General features: G+C 35.7%; 1 protein-coding gene, 1 long non-coding RNA gene and 1 pseudogene across 4 annotated transcripts in view; 2 read left to right on the top strand and 1 right to left on the bottom strand.

Moving 5' to 3' along the window:
- Nucleotides 1-3314: 3314 nt before the first annotated feature.
- LOC135719471 (uncharacterized) lies at nt 3315-5007 on the top strand. Its single transcript, XR_010521112.2, has 3 exons — nt 3315-3347; nt 3795-3849; nt 4393-5007. It is a non-coding gene; the product is annotated as an uncharacterized lncRNA (long non-coding RNA).
- Nucleotides 5008-9035: 4028 nt separating this feature from the next.
- Nucleotides 9036-9233, top strand: LOC135719596 (small nucleolar RNA U3; annotated as a pseudogene).
- A 2608-nt stretch (nt 9234-11841) lies between these two features.
- itga7 (integrin, alpha 7) overlaps nt 11842-25514 on the bottom strand; it is a 37223-nt gene continuing 23550 nt past the window's right edge. The window contains exons 11-26 of one of the 3 annotated variants that reach the window (XM_065241981.1): nt 24685-24746; nt 24432-24601; nt 24199-24348; nt 23689-23804; nt 23412-23589; nt 23257-23331; nt 23100-23179; nt 22697-22774; nt 20356-20458; nt 18143-18349; nt 17943-18056; nt 17689-17802; nt 17234-17332; nt 16306-16431; nt 13802-13947; nt 12069-12209 (exon numbers count right to left, since the gene is read on the bottom strand). In XM_065241981.1, the coding sequence (XP_065098053.1) occupies nt 13831-13947; nt 16306-16431; nt 17234-17332; nt 17689-17802; nt 17943-18056; nt 18143-18349; nt 20356-20458; nt 22697-22774; nt 23100-23179; nt 23257-23331; nt 23412-23589; nt 23689-23804; nt 24199-24348; nt 24432-24601; nt 24685-24746 (1789 nt within the window). In that variant the 3' untranslated portion in view covers nt 12069-12209; nt 13802-13830. Of the gene's footprint in view, nt 12210-13785; nt 13948-16305; nt 16432-17233; nt 17333-17688; nt 17803-17942; nt 18057-18142; nt 18350-20355; nt 20459-22696; nt 22775-23099; nt 23180-23256; nt 23332-23411; nt 23590-23688; nt 23805-24198; nt 24349-24431; nt 24602-24684; nt 24747-25514 lie in introns of all 3 variants that reach the window. The other 2 variants (XM_065241982.1, XM_065241979.1) reach the window with 2 other exon arrangements.

Genomic DNA, 25514 nt, shown 5'->3' with positions numbered 1-25514 from the left:
GCACAGATACTAAACCCAATTTGAGATACAGAGCTACATAGGCCTATTAAAACCACAAGAGGTTTTGCATATGGTCAGTCAAAGGAAATGTGACGGGCTTTACATTACATTACATAAATGTGTTGCATTGCATTTACATAAATTACATTTTAAAAGAGTGCCATTAAACAAAAAATATACAAAATATAAATTAAAGCCACTTAAATTACCAATGTCCAGGATCACAGGATGTGGTCTATGCATATATTGCAATATATTAAAGCATATAAAGACAAACTATTACGTGTAAAAAATATAGTTCCCTTTTTGTTCTTGATTGCAATATATTTTGTATCATATATACATGTATGGTTTATGCATATATTTCAATATATTGGAAAATATAAATATTAAATCCCATACATGGGAATATGTTGCCTAATATATTACATGATATTTTCCAATATACTGCAATATATTTTTGTTTCGTAAGGGGGGCCACAACTGGCCCATGTCTCTGACAGATAATAGCCCATAATTGGCCCAAACCTGGGCCAGAACAGGTTCTAACATCGGTACCAGTTCTCAGCCATAGGTCAACCATATTAAAACCAGCATTTAACCAGAACTTCCAAAACTGAGCCATAACTCAGCCTAATCTTGCCCAAATTATATTAATAAATAAATCACACGAAAAATTACTTTCAAATTGTTTGCCTTTTTATTAATCAACAGCACACAAGTCAATAACACTACAACATTGTATGTGTTAAAAATCTTCTAGTATAAACTGCCAGCAATAAACAAAAATACTAGTTTGTTCAAATACATTATTGGCATGAATCTAACACCAACAACTTACATTACAAAGCAATTTCATCCTTAGTAAACAAACAAAAGTTTAGAACAAACTGATAATAAAAAAAAACCTTTGTGACAGTTACATTTGTGTGTTAAACGTATCTTGCCCAAATTGCCAGCTATACACAAATACAAAAGTTCATTGAAATTAATATATAAGCATGAATAGAAATTTAAATGAATTACCATGGGTAAATACAAGTTTAAACCAAACTGAACTTAAAAGTTAGTTAATTAGAAACTTCATGTGTATGTGAAACCAACTCTACAGCCAGCCAGCCAGCAAAGATACAAGGTCCCGTTAAAGTATTAGCATGAATCTAACTTAGGTAATTTCAAATAAAACGAAAAATTAAAACAATACAATTCATAAAAATGAAACAAACAATCAAACACTAATAATAATCTATGTGTATGAGAAAGTGTTCCTATTCAGGATTGTCCTCAACAAGAAGTACTGCTTTCCAGCCTATCTTTTCTTCTCAGCTCCTCTTTCCATAGATGTAAAAATTACAGCAGCCCACTGTTATATAAAAGAAAACAGATGCAAATCAATAATTGTTATGAACCAAAAGCCATATAATTAAGTAATTAAAAGCATAATGATATACTTTAAAACAAACAGTTAGATAAACAATTAGAAGATGAACCTTTTAGGATGAACTGATTCTGTTCTTCCTCAAGTTGCTTTGGATGAAAATGTCTGCGTTGAATGTCTAAATAAAATGAAACATAGCTTAGACCTTAAAGACGTACTTTTCATTTAGACAAAGCAAATGAGCAAATGAGATATGTTCTAAGCATGTATTTAAAATATATTATATTAGGAATATCCCCATTATTAGTTACCAAGAAAATTAAGTCAAATCAATATAAATGAAAGAGCGAAGAACCATCCCACGTAGAAGGTGACGTTCTCGCGACCTTTCGCAACGTTCCCTTAAAGTTCTCTAAAGAGGATGAAAAGACCTGAACCTTTAGAGCACATTAGGTACATTCCTAAAACGTCCTTTGTTGGTAATAAAAGTCTTGCAGTTCAAGGTTCCTTATGTGACTTTAGGGGGACGCCTGAGACATTAACAGAACATTCCCATATGGTACTATTTTGGTCAGATAAAAACGTTCCCGATATGACTGTAGGAAGACGTTCCATATTGGTTATCCTGTGGTCACATAAGAACGTTACAGAGAGGACATTTGGAACCTTAACAGAACATTCCCACATGATACTATTTTGGTCAAATCATAACGTTCCTGATATGACTGTAGGAAGACGTTCCATATTGGTTATCCTGTGGTCCCATAGGAACGTTACAGAGAGGACACCTGAAACATTTACAGAACATTCCCACATGGTACTATGTTGGTCAGATAAAAACGTTCCCGATATGACTGTAGGAAGACGTTCCATATTGGTTATCCTGTGGTCACATAAGAACGTTACAGAGAGGACATTTGGAACATTAACAGAACATTCCCACCTGGTACTATTTTGGTCATATCATAATGTTCCCGATATGACTGTAGCTGGACGTTCCATATTGGTTATCCTGTGGTCACATAAGAACATTTCAGAAAGGACATTTGGAACATTAACAGAACATTCCCATATGGTACTATTTTAGTCAGATAACGACGTTCCCGATATGACTGTAGGAAGACGTTCCTTACTGGTTATCCTGTGGTCACATAAGAACGTTACAGAGAGGACACCTGAAACATTTACAGAACATTCCCACATGGTACTATGTTCGTCAGATAAAAACGTTCCCGAAATGACTGTAGGAAGACGTCCCATATTGGTTATCCTGTGGTCACATAAGAACGTTACAGAGAGGACATTTGGAACATTTACAGAACCATCCTACATGGTCCTCTGTTGGTCATATAATAATGTTCCAGATATGACTTTAGGGGGACGTCCCATATTGGTTATTCTGTGGTCACATGGCAACGTTACAAAGAGGACATTTGGAACATTAATAGAATGTTCTCACATGGTCCTCTGTTGGTCATTTAATAATGTTCCTGATATCACTAGGAGGACAAAATATGAACTTACAGTTAGAGCATTTTATTTTTATAGGCAGTTAATACAAAGGATGTGTCAATGTGCAGTGGACCATACAAACAAAGTAATAAATAAATGATTTCAGAATGAAGAAAAATAAATGAGTGATTCAGTCTGCACTATCCTACATCAGACAAAGACAAATAGCAATTAAATAAGACTTTACATTAAATTGTGTTAACAAGCACAAAAATACTAGTAAGTAATACTATACTAATATGTATTATGTTGTACTCTCTGAATATGATGATGTAGATTGCAATGCATCTTGGAAACAGTAGTCAGTTACCAGCAACAGCGTTCAATCCGCTTTATGAAAAGGACTACCTTACCCATAATGCTACAGCTTACAAGAGGACCCGAAAGTCGCATGAAATTCAAACGGCCACACTTGACGACGCGCGATCTTTGTTTTGTCTTTATATAATACTGTAAGGTAAGTTAAGATACTTTTCTTTTTAAACCTACATAGATTTCACTAGTTGTTCTACAGCGAGTTACATGAATGTTTTTTCTGTTTATTTGCTATTCTTTTCTGTGATGTTTTTTATTTCTATGTTAGGCTATATATTCTTATTTGCCATTTAAAGTATAACGATAAACATGCAGGCTTACAGTGAGCTAAACAATTTTAATAAAGAGGATGTTAAAAAAATCTTTAAGATGTTCGATCTTTACAAAATTAATTAATGCTCAGCCCACAAAGAAGCCAACCGAAGATCAAATGTTTTGTGTACAAAACAAAAAAATCGACACTTTTTGGAAATACTTTTGTAAAGGAATTTAATACCTAAGAATCATAAATTAGTGTTTGTCTTACCCATTTATTTACTCTTTTTTTTTTTACAAAAAAAATGTAATGATTATTGTGCTTTGTTTGCAGAAGTCATGTACCACACATTGTCAAACCTGAAGAAGTGTATCTTCCTGCAATCTGGGTAAAGAAGGTGTAACTTTAATACACTATTTAAAAACATAACAGTCATGTTCATTATTTATCTTTGTGTAATTTGATTTAAATTACAATATTGAATGTATTGAATTTGTTAAATTTTGTATGAGGTAATTTCTTGTATGGGTTAATTTGCCTAATATTAGTATTAGATACAAAAGCACAAGTGTTTTGGTTTAAAAGTGATAGCAGGTTTTAAAAATGTTTCAGGTACTTGGGCTTGGATTGTTTAAAGTAGTAAAGAATAATGGCAAATAATGAAGCAGGCAATAAAAAATACTTGACCAACAAGTTTTGGAGCTTAACATTTTTGTAGTTTGTAATTGCTTTTTTCTTTAAGTTGGTAATTTGAAAATCTTTTTGGAAGTCTGACATCTTCCAACATATTTTATCTTATCTTGATTTGAATGTTAAAAATCTTAGTTCTTGGATTTGTGATGTTTTCTAATATGTGTTTTTGCCCTTACTTATGCATTTTATGTAAATGTATTTTTAACTGGATTTGTATTTGTATGCTCTTATTCTGCAGGCTCCAGACCTGGAGATTGAAGTTCCTAAAGGTTGATGTTTATCAAGCTTGTGACCTTATTGCATGGTGTTATTTTTTTACATTTATATATCTAATACACATTTGCACATCTGTAAACATAAATTTAATATTTTGTGGGTTATTTTTAAATTTTATTTAACCAGTTGTTGTATATTGAAATCTGTTATTACATGTTATGCACTCCAACTGTAAATGTTTTGTTTTAATTGCATCTTTATTGTTTTAAACAATTTAATTAATGTGGGTTTTTGTTAGCTTTTATGTTATTCTTGTATGTTTTGGCTATTTATTTGTTTTTATCATCCTTCTGTTAATTTGCCAGATTTTGACCTTCTATTTGTTTTTCCTGTAATCTCACTTCAATTATTTTCTGTGTTTTTCAATGATACATTTTTGTCACAGTCCCAATTTGTTCCTGCTTGTTTCTCCATGTTTCCCCGTTCATCATCCATTTGGACTTCATTTCCCATAATCCTTTTCACTCTCTCACCTGAACTGTGTTTGTTATTATCCTCACCTGACAGTCATCCCCCTCATCACTCCATTGTCTAAATACCCCACTTTTCCGTTTGTCTAGGTCAGTTCTTGTTTATAGTGATGTGTTGTGCGTTTTGCTGTACCAGTTTCCATGTTCCTTGTTTTATATTAATTAAAGATTATCATTTTGGATTCATCATGATCTCCATCTCCTCCTTTATCTTCCACCACACCAACCGTATCAATTTCACAGTATAATTATATATTGTTTGAGTTATGGCTATTTTCTGTCTTAAATGTTCTGGGAACTTTACTAGGCAATGTCCTTAACACCAGTGGGGTCGTTCCGGGAACATAAAATTTCTACATAAAATATGGTTCCCTTAACATTTTCTGAACGTCCTAAATGTTCCGTGAAGGTCTGCCAAATAACTTCCTTCACCCTTTTAAAGAACTCCACAACACGTCCGTCTCATAACGTTCTGGGAACTTTACTGGGCAACGTCCTTAACACCAGTGGGGTCGTTCTAAGAACATTATGGCAACGTAAAGTGTACATAAAATATGGTCCCCTTAACATTTCCAGAACGTCCTGAATGTTCCGTGAAGGTCTGCCAAATAACGTCCTTCAACCTTTTAAAGAACTCCACATCACGTCCATCTCGGAATGTTCTGGGAACTTTACTGGGCAACGTCCTTAACACCAGTGGGGTCGTTCTAAGAACATTATGGGAACGTAAAGTGTACATAAAATATGGTCCCCTTAACATTTCCAGAACGTCCTGAATGTTCCGTGGAGGTCTGCCAAATAACGTCCTCCAGCCCTTTAGGGAACTCCACAACACGTCCGTCTCATAACGTTCTGGGAACTTTACTGGGCAACGTCCTTAACACCAGCAGGGTCGTTCTAAGAACATTATGGGAACGTAAAGTGTACATAAAATTTGGTCCCCTTAACATTTCCAGAACGTCCTGAATGTTCCGTGGAGGTCTGCCAAATAACGTCCTCCAGCCCTTTAGGGAACTCCACAACACGTCCGCCTCATAAAGTTCTGGGAACTTAACTAGGCAACGTCCTTAACACCAGTGGGGTCGTTCTAAGAACATTATGGGAATGTAAAGTGTACATAAAATATGGTCCCCTTAACATTTCCAGAACGTCCTGAATGTTCCGTGGAGGTCTGCCAAATAACGTCCTCCAACCCTTTAGGGAACTCCACAACACGTCCGTCTCATAACGTTCTGGGAACTTTACTGGGCAACGTCCTTAACACCAGCGGGGTCGTTCTGAGAACGTTATGGGAACGTAAAATTTCTAGGGGGGCATATACTGCACGTCTAAGGTCTTCACAATTGCTGTCATACTTATGAGAAATTCAGCTTTGCAGATATAATTCTAAAGATTTGTCAAGTATTGATTTTGGAAGCAATTCAATTAACATTAAATTTAATGGTGGCCCTGATGTACTGTCCTGTCAGCATCATTGTCCCACCTCTTTACCTGAAGCAAACGCAGCAGATGATTAACAGAAAATAATTTCACAGTATTCCATATATTCAAAATATTTGTATTTTTACCATTTTCCTTTGTATTCAACAATGCAATTCGGGTAACTAAATTAATGTTAGGCTATGGTCAGTTCTTACTCACCTAATGAATGAAACCACTGTCCAGCCCTCTGTATTTATCTGCTTTCACTGAAATCACAGAGCAATCTTTTGATATATAAACACAAAGATGCAAACATGAGCCTCAACATTTAATTTACCTTAATGTGTCTTTTGGAATATACACCCCATCATCCTTCTCTTGTCCCACTCCAGAGTCTTCATGTCTTGATGAACACAGACACACTTTCATCAAAAAAGGAAATTAAACGTTACAGAAATACATTTTTAAATATGTTTTTTTATATAAATGTTCTAACATCAGGAAGACCAGATAACCAAATTCGATTACTTCATTATAATATGATCACAGTTATTCTTAACCTGATAGAAAACAGCTAATATAATATCAATATAACGTTAATTGTCACACATTACGTTACACACGAATCACGTAAACGTTTGCATCCCTTTATACGTTTGTAAGACATTTAAACAAAAACATTTTTATGATTGGAAAAGTTTAAATATTTAAGTTCAGGTACTTACTATCTTTCATCCTGCTGCCTTTGAAATCTGTGTGTCCGTTATGATTGATTGACGCGGTGTAACTGCTACTCCGACGGTAACCCCGCCTATTGGTTAATTTGATTGGCCGCCGCTCGGCTTCCGTTAACAGGAAAGCTCGTCTTCTGTTATGTGATCGGCCAGTGGCACTCGCCTTTTTTGATTTGATTGGCCATCTCAATAATTTTTGACAAGGTGTTCAACGTAATGCTGAGTTGCAGGAACTGAGAAACGGATGACGTTAAAATACCGCGAGAGTGATTTAAAATCAGAATTCTGTCCATGATCTTTCGAGTCGCTCTCGCAGTACTTTGATGTCATCCGCGTGTAGGTTCTTGTTGCACTTCATAAATAAACTGCGCATCCTTAACGTAACGCGAAGGTTAACAATACATTTTGTTTATTTCTGCAGTATGTAACATTTGATTGTACACAATGATAGTTTTACTTAGTCATTGAAGTCAGAAATCTTCAGCACAGTAACATTTATTTCTGCAGTATCTAACATCTGATTGTACACAATGATAGTTTAGTCATTGAAGTCAGAAATCTTCAGCAGGAATAAACTCCTGCTACAATGAAAATCGCGCAAAAGCAAGTTTAAATAGAAACGATCCATGGTGCTTCTCAAAGCAACGTTATAGAACCTTTTAAATTCAGAAAGAAAAACTTTTGGAAGTTCAGGGTCATTTAAACAAAATAATCTTGACCCATGATCTGAAGGCAAGTTTATGTGATTGAAATGTAGACAAACATTATTGTCCGAATATATTAGTTTCTTTTAATACAAAACTAACATTTTACTTAAAGGGGACATATTATGAAAATCTGACTTTTTCCATGTTTAAGTGCTATAATTGTGTCCCCAGTGCTTCTATCAACCTAGAAAATATTAAAAAGATCAACCCAATAACTTAGTTTTGGTAAACCATTTTCTGCAAGCATGTGAAAAATAGGTCATTGTAATTTGGCCCTTATTGTGATGTCAGAATAAGGTAATACCGCCCCCTTTATCTGCACTATCCAACCACAGCACAACCATTTAGTATGGAGAGAAAGAGAGAGATAAAATATTTCACAGCACAATTGAGTTTCAATTGCAACAAACCACCATCATTGTGATCAGTGGTTGCACTTCATCCGCTCATTTGCATTTTAAATGACACACCCAAAACGGCACACTTTTGCTCAGACCTATTTTAGACTTAGTTTTCATCTTTAAAAAAATCTCATAATATGTCCCCTTTAATAAAGGTTAAATTAAAATTAAGATTAAAATAGCCTGAAAATCCTTCAATTCTTCTAATTATTTATTATAAATCAGTATTTTAAATGTGGCTTACAATCAATAGACTGATCTGGGCCAGAATCACTACACTGATCTGGGCCACATACCTCCCAATCACAACTGGCCCAAATATTATCTGCCATCATGGATCCAGTGCCATCATTGCCACAACTGGCCCATACTTGGCTGACATGTTGCATGCCGTTGCCGGCAGCACGCCAGCAGTGCCATCATGAGGCCACATTCGGGCCGAGTCCGTCTGCTATCTGGGTACAAGACCTTCAGTGACTGCAACAAGCTCCGATTTGGTTGTTTTCCGAGGGTTTTGTCGCATATCTTAGAAATGTGTCCATTACAGCAAAATCCCGCCAAAATTCAACCTGCAACCCGTCGCAACTTGAAGGCTGCAAGACTTGAACTGACAAATCTCGGATTACCGCCCGACTCTCTTACAAATAGGCTAAGACTGCCCATGCCACCTTTGTATCCTTAATACTATAAATAGTGTATTGTTATTAACAGATTTGCACAAATCCATTCATTAACTACAGTCCATGCTGAGAGGTTTTATAGTTTGTGTTTCTGCGCATTTTGTCCCTCTCAGAATCATCAAGCCACAACTTACTGTCATTGAGGTTCATCATCTCTCTGAAGTTGTGTTCGGTAAGCGCAGTGAGATGTCAAGACTATGCTTTCAGAGATCATTTCTATAGTTTTAAACTAGGAAATGTGTTTCTTGAACCACGATGAAGAGTGTTGATGTGTTTCTCTGTGCGTGAATCAAAGAATGGTTGGTGATAGTTGTCACCGATTATTACTATTGATGAATGTTCTATAATCCTAATAGGTTTAAAGAAGAGAAATGCATGATCTGAGTGGGTTTGCTGTTTCAGTTGAAAAGAAAGAACATGGTCCTGTGGGGATTTTTGTAAAATTAAATTGGTGTTCAAGGTTTGAGAAAATAAGTGATGGTTTCAACAATATATATTTTTAGCAATTTAGAAAAGCTGTATTGTTTGTGTAACCCCTTTCATTTTTTTCCCAAATGAACATTTAGTAAGCACTACTTTAAAAATGGGTATTGCCCCTTTAAGTGTGGGCTCGCACAGAAAGTGCGTGCATGGCTGCAAATGCAGAGTATAGCTGTTTCTCAATGTCAAGGATACTACCTTGGCAGGACTAGTCCGTACAAGTCACTTCCTTCAGAGGCTAGGCGAGGCTCCTCTTTAGAATTCGGAGAACACGTAAATGGAACAGGCTAGCAAGTGCACGTCATTGTTTCATTAAGTCAGTAAAAACGTGTGCTTTCGGCGCTGCGCGCATAGGATTGTGGGTGATTTTGAGAGCACGAAGAGCACGAAGGATACACATATGCATCCTTTCCCGTATATGGGATATTTCTTGAACGAAGGATTCAGTCCTTGGTTGCAATTCCGAGGATCCTTGACATTGGAACAGTCCTTCAACAGATGTCAATGACGTAGCATCCTCAAAATTCTGGCTTCCGAGGATCCTTCCTTGACATTGAGAAACAGCCAGATGTTCTTTAATCCTAATAGGTTTAAAGAGGAGGTTTTTTGAGGTTTAAAGAAAGAACATAATAAAGAGTATTTCGTTTGTGTAAACAAATATTAAAATGTATGGGGGTTTTTTTGTCTTGTTGTCATCTCCGAGTGCCATAGTTTTTGCCTATTGCAACAAACATACTGCTAGATTTTTGGTAGTGTACACTATTGGTGTTAGTTATTGCAAGCTCACACAACAGGAATGGGAAACTACTTGAATCACTGCATTGCTCAAACTGTGCAACAAGGTTTCTTTTTGTCGTCTTGCTTTAGCTGCATGCATAATACAACACACAGCTGACGAGGTGCACATACTACAAAACACTCGATAAAGAGGCATTCCCGACCATCAGCGAAAATACATTTTCTCACATAAATTCTGGGGAGAAATTTCAACCATCAGGCCATTACTTCATTAATGGACGATCAACCTGCCCTTACAATTAGTAGACCTTTCTCTGTTAATACCCTCTGCTCTGGGATTGGCTGGATTACTTACAAGTTGTCATTGTGTCGCTCACATTACGAGGTCATTTGGGGAATTATTTTTTAAAAATGTAATTTGTGTTTAAGGTTTTAAGAAAATAAGTGATGGTTTCAACAATTGTTTTTTAGCAATTCAGAAAAACTGTGTTACTTGCAGTAAAGTTTTTTAGCAGGACATGGCAAAGAACTCTCTGATGGTTTGAGAATTAGAATTTTTACAGTCCACAAAGATGGCAGAAGATCAGTAACAACCTGAAACTGACTTATAGTACAGTGGCCAAGGTCATACAGAATTTTTTCAAGACTGTTTCCACTCAGCACAGGACGATCAAAGAAGTTAAGTCTTTTTGCAGTGTGTCAGGTGCAGAAGCTGGCTTCAGAAACAGATGCACGAGTGCTGCCAGCTTTGCTTTACAGGTTCCAGAAGCAGAAGGTCAGATTGTTAGTGCTCAGTGCTGCACACGGCAACAGTTGGGTTTGACATTTACAACTCTTGATTGGGCTGCCTCCGACATGACAGTGGCAACAGCCAATGAGAGCATGGAAGCTTCAATAGGATTTTCAGTGCTATAGCTGAAACAAGACACTCACAAACATGACATGAAAGAGAAGTATTGAAGAAAGAATAAAGAATACTTGTATAACTATAAAAACAGTGCTTTTATAATGCATCATGCATGTAACGTTTGATCTCGCAATTTTGTGGAAATCAATACTACAGTCATCACGTGTGTGGTCTCATGGTCTGTTCGAATAATCCATTGTGTGCATTCTAAGGATTATGTTGTTAAAAATTGTTTGACAGTCCCTGTGGTCTCCCATGGATTTAAAATTGTTTAAGATCATCCAGTGTGTCCTAAACCTTACTTTGTTTGTCATTATCAGTCAGTGGGTGTTTTTAAAACGCAACGACACATCCTAGGAAGGCAGCATATCTTGGCTGCCACTTCATCATGCATCGTCATGGACATTTCAATTCAAAGGATGCTTTAAGGCAGCATTTGTTTCTTGTCCTTCTTTCTGCCTCTTTTGAAGGATGCACAAAGTATATCCTTTGTGGCCTCAAATCCCCCAACAATATTTTGCACACATTTCAAAAACATCAAAAGAATCGAGTCGTCACTTTGCCCAGTTTCATTCTGAACTACAAGCCAAAGCAAAATTGTAGCAAACAAGTTGGCACAGAGCTCATCTAATTTTGTTATGACATTTTTTATATAGAAGACATTTATGTTATCCTCTGTTTTGTTGTAAATTATTCACATAATGTTAAACTGCCCATGTTGTAAAGAACTGGGAGACCACAAGCGGTTGATACATGATTCTCATTCACTGTAGTGCATTCATGGAAATTACTTAATTCATTCATTCAACATTAAAAATATTGCAAAAATTTCCATTTTTATATTCTATGCTCCCATCTAGACACAGCTCCAATAGTTTTGTGCCGTTTATTAACAACATATCACAAAAACTGCACAGCACTGATGTAAAGGCAACTTATAAAATGCTTAATAAAACTGATTTCTAACAGTGTATGTTTTTCAACAGTGCAAGTCAAAGTCAGTGGCACTGCAGGTTGATCCACAGCTTTCTCTGTCCGGTGTCAAACGATGAGTATGATTAGGCCAAAAAAACACACGTCACATTGTCCCATTACTCCAGTGGGTCACCCATTGCTTTTGAGGAAAATTAAAGTCTTGTCCAGACATTTCGAATGTCGATTGTTTATCCTTGCGCAGAATCTTCACAGTATGATACCGGGCCACTTTATCTCTATACTGAACTCTTTTGAAGAAACCACACTGTGAGACAGAAAGAGGCAGAGCATCAGTTTTTATCAGTTGAATACTTTACAATATTAAAGATATCAAGATGATTTTTTACAGAATGTACTATACATAACGTATGATGAGTTTATGTAGTAAATCACACTGCTGGGTTTTCACAGGCAGGGGCACAGTAATGCTTATAACAAATAAATGTATTTTGTCTTGGTGGACAAGATCTATATATATATATATATACACCCACACTCACCTAAAGGATTATTAGGAACACCTGTTCAATTTCTTTTTAATGCAATTATTTAATCAACCAATCACATGGCAGTTGCCAGTACTGTGCTTCTCCAAGTCAAAGCGTTATTGTGCAGTGAATGGCTGAATAGTAATGACATCACACTACAGGGAGGGGGCACTAGTTCAATTATCAGATTTATCTATCATCGACAAATCATGCAAATAAAAGACACCTTTGTGGTTTTTTTTTTCAAATTTGAATACCCAGTGATAACTATATTAGCCTGGCCTCAGAAGGGGACCTAAAGGATCTGTGTGTTAGAACTGCACGCAGATTACTCTAAAAATAAAGAGGTATTTTTACACCATGTTGGGTTACACCACTGGACAGAACACCCGCTGGATTAAAATTGGCCCAACTGCTGGGATATTATAACCCATGGTTGCATAACAACAACCCAACATTGGGTCATTTTTAACCCAGCATTACCCATTATGAGTTTAAAAATAACCCAGCTATTTTTAGCATGATAATGTAAACACTATGCGCGAATAACAATAACGTAACCATGAGTGGCCAGTACAAGCTGACCCTAATACAACAAGCCTATTTCATAAGGTAAAAATCTTTTAATCTTATAAATTGAGAACAGAGCTCAGTGAAATTCAAGTGATATAATTTACCATTAAATGTGATAAATGTATCCCCAAACTGCTAAGTAATCTTCTACCTCTGACATGCATGCACACACGTACGTACGCACACACATGCACACACACACACACGTTTTTCATATATTTCATATATAAAATTATATTATCCAATATATTTACATATATTTTAACATTACATTATTAGGATTAATGTGCACACATTATTAGTATTGATTTACACACAAACAAGGTTCAATTAAATGAGGTTCACTAAGTTTTTTCTTTACAATTTTGAGATATCATATTAATACCTGGGGTCGGGTATTGTACTGTGATATAAGTGTGTTGTTACAACTTTATTAAATTGAAACAGATAAAATAAAAAAACAGGTAAAATATCTCAGTTATGTTAAGTGATTGGACATACTTGAATAACAGCATTAATAAAGACAGATAGCAATAGACCCGGGGGCGGATCCACCACAGAGTTTATTGCTATCTGAGAAGGTACTAACGAAATTGATAAAAAGTTAAAAGAGACCTGTCTCCCGTCTCCAGCTGCTGTTTCTATTCTTACTCTTCTAGTATTGTACTGTCTTGGTCATTATAAAGATAATAAACACGAATAACATGCAAAATGACATGGCAGTTATTTGAACAAAACAAAGATCAAAGCAGCACACTTCATCTCTGCACTGAGCTTTACCACATCATGGACGCACTAGAGGTAGATGAGGGTTTAAGGTTGATCTTATTGAAGATCTGTGGACTGTGTCCTCTCGGCATCAGACGGCTGCATCTGCAGTTCAGCACGGTAATACTCTGTTTCATAGTGAGCCTTCTTCTCCGTACGTTTGAAAAAACCACACTGGTCCATTACACAGGACATTATACAACAGAAATCAACAAACAAATGTAGGTACAGAAAGAAGAAAAGAGTAAGAATTAGAAATAGAAAAGTGTATATCAATCCTATACCAGTCAAGTATTTCCAGTGACAAGTTTTTTTTGACAAGACTCAAGTACCAGATGAGTCTTTTTAAACTGGGCGTACACAGTGCAAATTCAGACAGTGAGTCTCTGCACATGCCATGACTTGAGTTTACAGACGCTCAAAATGTCTTTGTTTTCACAATAGCTTGTGGAAGACATAAGTAACATAAGTAAGGCCTAGTCCTGGCTTAATCTAAACCCTGTCTGAGAAACCTATCATGTGCAATGAAGTTAAAGGGATAGATTACCCAAAAAGTGTATTGATAAGATCGTCGCTTTATAAGATTCTGATTGAACCACTGATAGCACATGAATGATGGCTTGAATAGGGTCGGTTGAATAGCAGTCTATAAGACTCCTGGTTTTCATCAGAAATATATAAAAATGTGTTCTGAAGACAACCGAAAGACTTACGAGTTTGGAACAACATGGGAGAAAGTTATTTCCCAAATAGCATGCAACCATTGAAACAATGTTAAAAACGGTTGATGTATCAATGTTAATACAACTGAATCAATATCACGTTTGCACCCTCCATTAATATTGAAAAAATATTGACTTTTCAACAAATCGCCATTATTGTGATCAGTGTTTGTTTAAGTTGGGTCATTGACTCTTGACATTAACTTGCCTTTCTTTTTTTTGTGTGTTTGTATGTGTTCATGTAGAAACACATGTGCATTGCAGCATGAAGCTTTCTTTTGTTGATCGTCACCATTGATGAGATTCATAGACAAATTCATTATGTTAGAGATAGATTCAGTAGTTTAATCTTCTAAATGTGTTTTTATAATTCTCAAAATAACCAGTGCTGGGCAGTATCTTCACTACAAGTAGCGAAGCTAGTAGTTTAACTACATTTTTCAGTAGCTTGGCGGTAGCTTAGCTGCTTTCTAAATCAAATAGCTTTTCAGTAGCTAAGCTCTTTTTTTGACCAAGTAGTGAGGTAGCTTCCACACAAGCTACAATTTTCCAAACATTTCTGAAGTCGTCCTGAATTTAAGAATAAGCGCGTCATTTGAATCGACACAGGACGTCGTTTGTTTCGTATTTTCGAGTTGTGCAGCCTTCATTCATACAAAACATTACCACTCGCATTCTGTGAAGACTCGTACTCTACCTCTGATTGGGTTATGTCACCAAGCCAAGCTAATATAAAAACATGTAATAAATATTACAATTGAAACTATTAATAGAATGTGCTTTGGCGGGCACCTCACAGACTCTGTGCAGGCTACTGTACCTGCTGCATGTGGGCCCACGTTGGAGACCCTTGTGTTAAGATATGTCAGGGCCAGGTGTTTTTGAATAAAGGCAGCTCAAACATGCATTTTATTCTGGGAGCAGGATAAGTCCAGCAAACAGCCCCAAAATGTGAAGTACCTAGGCCTACATTATGCTTGTATTGCCTATAATTACCAAAATGATAAATTGAAACTGAATAAATAATTACATAATAAAACTGGTTAAAAATAAAAAAGTAGCTTGGATGTAGCAAGCTACTATTGATGTAGCTTAGCTTGCTACATTTCCCAGGGGGGTAGCTTCAGTGTAGTGAAGCTTCATTTAATGTGAAGTAACTGGTAGCTTAGCTCACTATATTTTCCAAGTTGCTTGCCCGGCACTGAAATTAACAGACCTGACACTGTTTCCAACTAGTACTGTAACATCCATTTCTTACACAACAGAATTTCATTAATATTATTTAGGTATATCTACAAGAATTAAACTAATTGATGATGTTAGATCTTTGTTTTCTTTGCAATATCAAATGTTTTTATAAACACTGCTTCAGCAGCCAAAGAAAACTTAACATTAACACACATGAGTAAAGGGCCCAACTAAAGCAAACACTGATCACGATAACACTGATTTGTTGACATTTCAATATTTTTTCAATATTAATGGAGGGTGCAAACGTGATATTGATTCAATGGCATTAACATTGACAAATCAAAGATTTTTAACATTGTTTCAATGGTTGCATGCTATCTGGGTTATGATTTTAAAAATGCATTTTGGGGTAAACTATCCTTTAAATGTTCAGCGCTTTTCCAGCACCTTCACATGTAGCAAACAATGTTGCCAGGTAATGGCCCTCAGGTGATGCCAAGTACAGTGGACAAATGATCCTAAGAAGCTCTTAAAAAGACCATTAATGTGCTTGTGTTGTAGCAAATTTTAAATAAAAACAAGTAGTAAAACAGATGGTTTCTAAATAGATCACACCTACCTTCCACAGTATACACACAAGCAGCGCAAGAACAAGAATTCCTGCAAGAACGGCAATGAGAAAGATCCACCATGGGATGATGTGCTGGTCTGACAGTCCGTGCTCTGGATAAACTGTTACTGACACCTGCACAAACAAGAACATTGTGATGCTGTAACACTAACACTGCGACAAAGCTATATTTGGTTGCAAAAGAAAAACAAAAAAACAACTATGTTGTTAGGGTTAGACAGGGAACAAACCCAAGCGCAGACGTAGTCGTAATGATAAAGACTTTTATTTTAGAAAACAGAAGAAAAAAACACGATGGGGTAAACAACAAACAATAACTGAACAGAGGACTCGACGGAAATCGACTCAACTAGGCCTTAATCAACCACTGGCCTTGCCTGACACGCAACCCGATAAGTCCAGCGGTGATGAGGAGGATCCACCTAACCGAACTCTACTAGCTGCTATCACAGCACTCAGAGGTAAAATGACTAAGATTAAAGATGACATCTGTGAGAATTTGGAAAGATGTATTGAACGTGTGTTTGCCAATTTGAGAGAGGAGATTGTTACGACTAACTACATTGCCCAGATGTCAATTATTAATCTTGAAGCAAAATCTCAGACGCTAGCTTAAGTCACTGACATAAAATGACGCACGTCATACTTGCGTCTCTGTTGCCCACACTTTGAAATAATACAAATAAGAAGATCAAAGGAAAATGTATTGCAGATGAAAACAAGCATTGTAAAGAACTAGAGCATTGCTAAAGAAAAAAACTTGATGTATCAAAAGAAATGCTGCAAAGAAATTTTTTAAGAAATGAAAATTGAGTTGTGAAAATGTGAGTTTTGCTTACAACTAAACATTTTTCCAATCAAATACAGCTTTGTCTCAATGTGTCATCATACTGTGATATGATGTCTGTTGTCTGACCTGTGTTGAAGCGTCTTTCAGCAATAGATGTTTGATGGTGGATTTAATGGTGATGTTGGCTCTGATTAGTATCTCCACAGCACTGACAGATGAAAACTCCTATTGAACAAAGAGTAAAATGATATAGACACATGACGGTATATTAAAGTAGGCTGCTACCAACTGGGGATGCTGGATTTAATGAAATTAACATCACAATTCAACAGCAACTACAAAAAATCCTAAAAACGGACAACATTTCTTTATGCAAAATGTGAAATATGACCTGGATATTTTTACCTAAAGAGGCTAATGAAATATACCCAACTAAACTTATTTTTATGTCTTATTCATTAAAGCAGTCTAGGTTGTGCGTGATAATGGTGGCATTACATTTAAGTCATAAACATTCTGTTACATATGGCTTCTCATGGCTCATTGCTTTCTGTCAATACTGTGTCAGTGGGGAAAATGACCTCAATGAAAGTGCTGTTCCACACGTTTGCTCGGATTCTGAGACGGATGGAGCCAGAAAATGTATGTAGAGGACATCTGAAGGTCAGACAGCGTGCAGAACCCAGCAAACAGTCCTGAAACATATAAGCTCGTCTCATTTCGGTCACCCGCAACAACCTCAAAATAATGTACTGTACTGTGAGTAATATTTGATAAAGACACATATTTGTAAAAACATTCCTTTATTTTACTTTAGGTTTCAGCTTTGACTCACCAGTGTGAGAGATTTCCTCCTCTCTGATGCAAATACAGCTGGGGTGAACTCGCTATGTGGGTTTTCGAGGACAACATCTTCTGATGTCTCTATGTGAGATCGCACCTTTCTGCTCTGTTCCCAAATCACCCAGAGAAAAGTCATTCTTAAATGTATGCATCTAATTTAAACCAAAGCCAACATTGTTTTTTTTTTAATACCTTGATGTCCGCTGCATGTGGTGGTTCACCGAGGGCTAATCTGAGTGGATTTAATGCTGACTGAGGTTCACAGTGAGTGTCAGGCTGCCCATCAAGTTGCAGAACACTGGGATACAACAACCACTTCCCATTGGTCAACTCGTGCGGCCACAGAATATTCAGAGAGGCCGATCCGAAGGTCTGGAGAGACTGTCCGGTGTTAGACACCTTCAAAAAAGAAAAATTTTTTTACACATGAGTTATTTGCTTTTACCTCTCAACATCCATAAAAAGGAAAAAAGCAGGTAGACACCAATGGACTGGAGTCGTGGAAATGCTTTTATGATGAATGCTCTTTCCCAGCTAACAGAAAAAAGTTCTAATAACGTTCCCTGAAAGTTCCCAAAGTTCCCAAAAACGTTCTGCCAACATAAAAAGTGTCCAGTTTTTTTGACGTTCTAAGGACTTTTTTGTGTTGTCTCAATGTTAGAGGAATGTTACATTTGACCATTTTTAAACATAATGACAATGTCATGTTTTAATGTTCACACAATGTTTAAAACAACAACTGTTTATTATATTGACCTGTTTGATTTTTATGTAAATGATAGAGAAATATTGCATTTTATTATTTTATAAAACATTATTTCTGAATGTTCAGTAAAAATATTCCTGTAGAAAAAACAATTCACTTATTAGGTTTAGATGTTGATGTTTTGTTTCATTTTAAGTCACCATTATTGTGATTAGTGTTTGTTTTAGTTGGACTCTTGACCCTTGACTTTTTATTTGCTAGTTTTTTTCTCTGGTTGTGTTAACTTTGCGTTAATACACCACATTTGTTATGAACATGTAAAGTTAATTGTGTAATTCTGTGGTGGTTGGTACATAATGATTAAGATCTTCACCTAATTAATTTACTAATCAAAAGTTTATTTTTTTGTCAATAATGTAAATGAGATCCAGTGCTTTCACAGCAGTTATAATTATTATTACAAATAATGGTGACTTAAAATGAAACAAAACATCAACATCTAAACCTAATAAGTGAATTGTGTTTTCTAAAGGAATATTTTAACTGAACATTCAGAAATAATGTTTTATAAAATAATAAAATGCAATGTTTCTCTATCATTTACATAAAAATCAAACAAGTCAATATAATAAACAGTTGTTGGTTTAAACATTGACATTTGACATTGTCATAACGTTTTAAAATGGTAAAATTTAACAATCCTCTAACGTTGAGACAACACAAAAATGTTCTTAGAACGTCAAAAAAACTGGACACTTTTTACATTGGCAGAACGTTTTTGGGAACGTAGGGAACTTTCAGGGAACATTTTTAGAACTTTTTTCTGTTAGCTGGGTTTAAAGTTCTGATGTGTTGAGTCCCAAATAAGAACATCAGCAACAACACAATTATATTAAAAGGCAAACACCACAGTTTTTCAATATTTTATTATATTCTTACCTCAACTTAGACGAATGAATACCTACCTATCTTTTTTTACTGTGTGCACTTAATCTTTGTACAGCGCGTTGTGAATGTGTTAGCATTTAGCCTCATTCATTCCTTAGGATCCAAACGGATGAATTTAGAAACCACCAAACACTTCATGTTTTCCATATTTAAAGACTGTTACATGAGTAGTCACACAAGTAAGTATGGTGGCACAAAATAAAATGTGGCGATTTTTAAGCGGATAAAAAATTTGAACTATATTGTATGGCGGAAGAGCACTTAGTTTGCAGACTACTCCCTCTCTCTCTCAAACTTCCATCAATATTACGTTTTATTTTGTGCCTCCATACTTACTCATGTAACTACTTATGTAACAAACTTTTTATAGGGAAAACATGGAAGTACAGTAAATTAAGTAAATTAGGACTTAAGTCTTGCCTGGAGAAGATGGCCACAAATTGCAGTGACTTTCCTAAGGCCTTTGGTGCACATGCATTTTTTTATTAGATCTGCAACCGAGTGGTCATTTATGATTCAGCAACATCATTAGTCACACTCTCCAAATCCATTCTTACCATCTACATTTAAAATATTAAAATGCAAGTTCTGTTTACTTCATATGTATTGCAGTTTCACATTATAGTTTGGTTTTCATTTATTTGGACACATAAGTATTATTTTATTTTAATTAACAAAAATGTTTTAGTTTTCATTTTAGTTTTTGTTTACAAAATAATAACCCTGCTTTTGAAGAACAACATTTACTTACGATAAATTCAAAGTCCACGGCAGTGCCCAGATCCTCCAGAGATGTCATAGCACTCTCTCCCATCACTGCTCCGCTGTAAAAGAGCTGACGGGGATGAGCCAACCTACAACACATCAACATTAAAACAATTACATTTACAGGATACATTTAGTGACTACATTTCAGGCCAATTGGTGCTTTATTCAAAATAAAAATTTGTGTTTCTGTTGGCATGTTCTTTATTTTGAATAAATCTTGTGATATGTATTATTTCCTGTTGTAATCATGTCCATGTTTTTTGTAGTCTTTTTATGTTACCCTACCCTATTGTGTTGTGAGAAGCATGTCTTGTTACCCTTTATTATACCTTACACTGCAATAAATGATTTTTGTTTGGTTTTCAGTAAAAAATCAGTAAAAAATAAAATAAAAAATCTTAAATTAAGATTTATTATCTTGATGAGCAAAATAAACTTGAAAAATAAGCTTGAAGTAAAATATAAACTTTAAGTAAATTAGTGCTTAAAGAAGCAAAAAAAAAAAAGAAAAAAAAAGTCTTAAAATAAGTTTACTAGACTTTTATCAGGAAAATCCATCTTAATTTAAGAATTATTAGATTTTTTTTTACTGAAAACAAGAAAATACTAAAAACAAAAATACTAAATAAGAAAGTATTTTTTGCAGTGTATAAAATATATATAAAAGTGAGTTTTCCATTGCTCTTTTTGATTGTAACAGTAAATGCTTCTCTTGTGCTTTTTGGCTGCTCTTGTGTTTTTATGGTAATGGATTTTGTTTATTCACACTTATATTCTTATAGATTGATCATAGATGCACATATGATGCTGTTCAAGTCCTGGGTTGTTTTTGTTCACAAGCTGGTATGTTGTTTTTACGATGTCAGGTGTGTTCAAGTCACTTTTGTCAGCACAAGACAGCCTTTTTATGAATTACATGACAATACAGCAAGGTTTGTTAACTCTATACACAGAAAAATAAATTAGTTTTGCTTTTTTATGTATTTTATTAGTTATTGAACCACTGTAAACTGTAACTCTATACATTAACTGTTATTATATTATTCAAAATGTTTTTTATAAAACGGGCAGTTCTGGTTCTTCATTCTGATTGGTTGAAACGCATTCTAAGCCGTGATAAAATACACCGGTAACCTCACGGTTCAGACCACATTACAGTAGTATCACTGCGCCCTTGTTGCTGCGTACTGATATATGAAAATAAACACCAGTGTCTTTAATCATATTTTTAATTTGTCTACAATTGCACAATTAATGGCGATATCCAGATAAATGTCAATAAATATTGTTGAGTCATCTCGTCGATAAAGAGAAAACGTTGTCTGAGGAGTTTATAACTCAAGTTCATACGTCCGCTATTATCCACTGGGTGGCGATCTTACCCAACTTAAACACGGACGCATTCACTCAACACTGAAAACACAGCGTGTAAGTTTTGATGGCTTTGAATCTGATCTCTTACAAAAGTTATTCACAAAAATGGAATTATCTCCGCTTTTAGATAAAACATTTGAGAGGTGATAAGAGAACAAATGAAGGTAGGATGAAACGTTTTTTTGATTTTTTTTTGTTTGAAAGCGGATGGTCTGTTCTTTCATTTGATATTTTATGTTTATTTAAAGAAGATAATTTTTCTGCAAGGCATTAAACTAAAACTGGGTGGCAACTTAAAAAAAAAAAAATGCTGACGGGAAAGAGTTCAGCATGCTTTCAAGCATATTTGATCATCATTTCAACAGTTGCACAATATCAATGTTAATGTATAAATAAGATGAATGGTGATTTATAAAATAAACCCCACAGTCTTAAATCATATTTTCATTGTGTCTTTGCTGCATCTGTGTTGGTTGGGAACTGCGCTCTGTTTCAGTCACACTTGATTCTGAAGAAACTACTTTGTTTGGCGGAAGAGTAATATTTGTACTAATATAATTACAACTTATTTGTTTTATTTTATAAAATCCTGCTAACGTTTTGCATATGAAGTAACCATTTTATAAACGCAATAAACCCCTGGAAGCAGTGGGGTTACAGTGCATTTTATAACTCCGCTTCGCTTCGTGCCTAACAACGCCCCTTAGCTGTTATAAAATGCACTGGTAATCCACTGCTTCTTGTGGTTTATTGCTTTAATATAAACTTTTTATACCATATCCTATTTTGTACAGGCTGCTTATTTTGCTGTAAAAACCTTACAACCGTCAAGTGCCGCTTCAATTGGTTCCGACACAACCCCCGTATGATATATCCGCCATGACTTGAACCCACTAATAGGCCGATGACATTGGACATGTATATAAACTTGAAGAATGATTTAGACAGACCCGCTGAGCACCAGAGGAAGCTCAATCACCACTCGTGCATACGCCACAATGGGAACCAAAGCCGGCTGCTCGCTGATCCTGTATGGAATATAAATATATTATTTCATTATCACTATTTTACAAAACAAAGCATATTTGAAAGACAGTTAAAATTCGTGTTACACTATGATATTATTTTTATAATAACAACTCAACCTCCCCTCAAAAAATACTGGTTCTGTAATGCAAACAAAAACATTATAATATTTAAATTGTAAAGTACTGTATTAGATTTTTGGCAGAAATATGATCTAAATATAGGTGAGATTTACTTAACAAACATTTTCAGTTAATTTGCATAATGTTTTTGTTTTGCACACAAATAATTTTTTTTTTGAAGAAACATGTCAAATGTGACACTCACGTAGACATATTGAGTTGGACAGACAGTGATGTGGTTTCAATTGTGATGGCAGATGTGCTCAGAATGAGATAAAATTTGACCTGTTGTAAAACAAAATATTTTAATCTCAACGTCTGTGGGAATTGGTAAAGCGACGCATGTGAGAGTGTTACCATACCATGGCATCTCTTTTGACAGGATTACCAAGTTCACACATCACTTGAGAGCCGTTCTGATTGGCTTCGCACAAAGCCTGCAGAACAGTAACGGATGAAAAAGATAAGTTTGACACAACATGACAAACCATGTCAAAAATTAATGAAGAGCGTGTACCTGCTGAACTGATGAGTATGAGAGGGTGTCCGGTAGAGACACCTGCAGCTGGGCAGCATGGGCATCATCGCCATCTTCCTGTTGGTTGTTGGGGTTGGAGGGCATGTTTGTCACTGTGATCTCCAGCATTATGTACCTCTGATCTGACAGAGAGAACACTGGCGTATCGGACTCATCTCTAAACACAGAGCAGCGTGGGAATATGTCAACAATAAGGAAACCACAATGAAAATGAGTGAGTCATTTATAATGAACTGAATATTTTTTTGAGACGTACCGGGGCAGAGGTGTGAAGGTGTTTGAAATGGGTGTTTTTGTGCCAAACTGAAAGGCCAGCTGAAGGTTGCTCTGGCAAATTTTATCCTCACCACAACCTTCCCTAAGAAAATTAACCTAAAAAGTTGACAGTAAGAAACACATTTCAAGTTACAGCTCCCCTCTCTCCCAGTTGCTATTAAGGACACAAATACTATTAAAATTTAACGCTGCATTGCACAGCAGTACAGAAACATTTTAAAATATTACAAATAAAACCCTTAGCCTGAATTACGCAAGGAGACCGGACCTCTGCCCAAAGTTTTCGGCATGCATTTAGTCATCAATAATAGGTTAGTCATACAGCCAATGATAAAATCCTGATCTACCTCACCTAAATAAAGGAGCAGGCCAAACCTACACAGCTTTAATTTAAATAAATATCAACAATGAAATGTAATGAAACAGATATTTTCTTAATTTTCTATGAACAGATTGTGTCCCTCATAATAAATGTTTTGTTTATCAGTACCTCAGAGTAGAGCGTGTTTGAAGGGCTGGGGCTCAGTACAGGGTTCAGATGGTTATTGTGTTTGTGTCCAACATGGTGCTGATGTCTGGTTCTCCGTATGGTGTGCGTGATAGCCAGAGAGATGGGCCGCAGCTTATCTAAGATGTTTTCCTAGTGAAATAGGAACAGAAACGTGCAATAACAACTCACATAGTATTAATGCAGACATTGATGTCCATCGCTGCCTGCCTTACCTGAACTATAAATGTCACAGTTTTACAGTCAGGATGTTTTTGTCCACGCAGCTCGACTTCCACTGAGTGAGCGTAATCTGGCTCTGATCCGCTGCGCTCCAGGAAGCGAACTCTGTGAGGCAGACCCAACTTCCTGCGATCTGTGTCTGCCTCAAAATGTACACCAAGTGCTGCAGAGGAGGGGAGCAATATAGAGACAGTCATCTGTTTGTTTAATGCATATTTTTGTTTCATATATTATGGTATATCTTACTTATATGTGGTGAATACGAGTCTGGATAAGCAGTGTACGTGTAGCAGGCTTTCACATCCACACTAGATAAAGACAACATTCAGATTTTAAAAACACTGTCATGATACACATCAGTACAATAAATGATTTTCAGAAGGACTCTGTGATATTAGCATAGTTCCACCCTCAGTGAGTTCATTGTACACTGCTCATTACCCAGCTAACAGAAAAAAGTTCTAAGAATGTTCCCTGAAAGTTCCCAAGGTTCCCAAAAACGTTCTGCCAACGGAAAAAGTGTCCAGTTTTCTTGACGTTCTAAGAACGTTTTTGTGTTGTCTCAACGTTAGAGGAATGTTACATTTTACCATTTTTAAACGTTATGACAATGTCATGTTTTAATGTTCACACAATGTTTAAAACAACAACTGTTTATTATGTTGACTTGTTTGACTGTTATGTAAATGATAGAGAAACATTGCATTTTATTATTTAATGAAACATTATTTCTGAATGTTCAGTTAATATATTGCTGTAGAAAACACAATTCACTTATTAGGTTTAGATGTTGATGTTTTGTTTCATTTTATGTCACCATTATTGTGATTAGTGTTTGTTTTAGTTGGACTCTTGACTCTTGCCTTTTTGCTTGCTAGTTTTTTCCTGGTTGTGTTAACACACCACATTTGTTATGAACATGCAAAGTTAATAGTGTAATTCTGTGATAGTTGGTACATAATGGTAAAGATCCTTCCTTAATTAATTTACTAATCAAAAGTTTATTTTCTGTCAAAAATGTAAATAAGATCCAACACTTTCACAGCAGTTTGTCATTAAGGAGTTTTAGAAACTTT

Source organism: Paramisgurnus dabryanus, chromosome 14 (assembly GCF_030506205.2).
Source record: "Paramisgurnus dabryanus chromosome 14, PD_genome_1.1, whole genome shotgun sequence".
NCBI classification, from domain to species: domain Eukaryota; kingdom Metazoa; phylum Chordata; class Actinopteri; order Cypriniformes; family Cobitidae; genus Paramisgurnus; species Paramisgurnus dabryanus.
The sequence above is the reverse complement of the archived record's forward strand: the minus strand, read 5'-3'. Positions and strand labels throughout refer to the sequence as shown.